The sequence below is a fragment of the Eriocheir sinensis genome, chromosome 11 (assembly GCF_024679095.1).
Source record: "Eriocheir sinensis breed Jianghai 21 chromosome 11, ASM2467909v1, whole genome shotgun sequence".
NCBI classification, from domain to species: Eukaryota; Metazoa; Arthropoda; class Malacostraca; order Decapoda; family Varunidae; genus Eriocheir; species Eriocheir sinensis.
In genome coordinates this window covers 357,604-359,244 of record NC_066519.1, presented here as the reverse complement: position 1 = coordinate 359,244, position 1,641 = coordinate 357,604, and the positions used below count along the sequence as shown (strand labels likewise).

The window sequence follows — 1,641 nt, the reverse complement described above, 5'->3', positions numbered from 1 at the left end:
TGAATGGGTACAGGTATTAATCGGGGGTTGTGTCCCGTCTTCTGAGGTCTGTTCCCTTCTCCTATAATTCCTTCTCCTCCTGTCTCTCTCCGGCATATGGCCACAGATGTTGCGCCGACTAAACGAAACTTTCCAACTTTTCCACACCCCTCGCAAGAGACAGATGAAAGAGTATAAACACTGGTTAACTTTTGCATTAGGAAGTTGGACAGCATAGGGATGAGCCGGTGTACAAAGTCGTCATATCCTCTTCGTATACATCAATCTGCATTCAAGGAGACAGGAGATGAAAGATTTAAGACACTAGATAACTTATGCATTAGGAAGCTGGACAGCATAGGGATGAGTCGGTGTACAAAGTCGTCATATCCTCTTCGTATACATCAATATGCATTCAAGGAGACAGGAGATGAAAGATTTAAGACACTAGATAACTTATGCATTAGGAAGTTGGACAGCATAGGGATGAGCCTGAGTACAAAGTCGTCATATCCTCAAGGAGACAAGAGATGAAAGATTAAAGACACTAGATAACTTTTGCATTAGGAAGTTGGACAGCATAGGGATGAGTCGGTGTACAAAGTCGTGTCACATTCTCTTCGCTTAGTCATCCATGTACATCCCGTAGATATAAGTGGACACGAAGCAGACCAGCATGAGCTCTATAGTCATGGAAAAAAACTTGATGAAGAAAACATTCGTCTCGGCAGGGCAGGACGGAAGGCGGGACGAGACCAGGGGCCGCAGCGAGGAGCAAGAATATGAAGCCGTGAAGCGCCTCCCACCCATCCTGGCGACTTCACCAGCGGGGGAGACTCTGAAGGCCTTGACGACGCCCTCCCTCTCCCTCTCCTTGAGCCGCAGCGTCTCCACGTAGACCAGGGACAGGATGACGCCGAAGTCCAGCGCGATGAGAGCCACGAACCACACGTCGATCAGCTTGAGGTAGGAGGTCTTGGGAATGGTCTGGCTGGTCTGCGTGAAGTAGGTCGCCAGTACGAGGAGGGACGTCAGGGATACCATGATGCGGTCCTGTAGTGGTAGTAGTAGTAGCAGTAGTAGTAGTAGTAGTAGCAGTAGTAGTAGTAGTAGTAGCAGTAGTAGTAGTAGTAGTAGTAGTGGTAGTAGTAGTAGTAGTAGCAGTAGTAGTAGTAGTAGTAACGGGTGTAATAGCTATTTCAACTATTTCATTTCTATACCTCAAGACAGACAGACAGACAGACACAGAGAGAGAGAGAGAGAGAGAGATCAGAAACACACACACACACACACACACACACACACACACACACACACACACACACACACTCACCTGGAAGTCCGCCAGGTCGAAGTGCAGTGTTACCAGCGAGATGATCACCTGCATGAAACTGGGCAGGAAAGTGTTGCCAATGTAGTAGCCGTTCTGGGTGCGGAACTCAAAGCGGATCTGAAAGACTTACATAGATTTACATAGAGAATCAGACCACACAGACCCCATGCTCCAGACTATATAGGTGGTCTGTCCTTAAACCTAAGTGATTCTACATTAATCAGATGGCTCCAAAACGTTGCATTTCAACTCTAGTTAATATTAAGTTGAAGGAAGTGACGGGAAAGGGAAATGAAATGAAATTAATGTCAAAAGGCACGTACTTAAAG

General features: G+C 46.6%; 1 protein-coding gene across 1 annotated transcript; it reads right to left on the bottom strand.

Annotated features, from left to right (window-relative positions):
* Window positions 1-522: 522 nt before the first annotated feature.
* On the bottom strand, window positions 523-1,431 carry LOC126997159 (ligand-gated ion channel 50-like). The gene is made up of 2 exons (XM_050858208.1): window positions 1,313-1,431; window positions 523-1,032 (listed from the first exon to the last, which is right to left on the bottom strand). The coding sequence occupies exons 1-2, from the start codon at window positions 1,364-1,366 to the stop codon at window positions 604-606; spliced, it is 483 nt and encodes a 160-aa protein (XP_050714165.1). The 5' UTR covers window positions 1,367-1,431; the 3' UTR covers window positions 523-603.
* Between the last annotated feature and the right edge of the window lie 210 nt (window positions 1,432-1,641).

Excerpts from the sequence above, each read along its gene's own strand:
- LOC126997159 (XM_050858208.1), bottom strand. The coding sequence starts at position 1,366 with ATGCAGGTGATCATCTCGCTGGTAACACTGCACTTCGACCTGGCGGAC. Across the intron at positions 1,033-1,312 it reads TCGACCTGGCGGACTTCCAG|GACCGCATCATGGTATCCCT; the intron begins GTGAGTGTGTGT and ends CTACCACTACAG.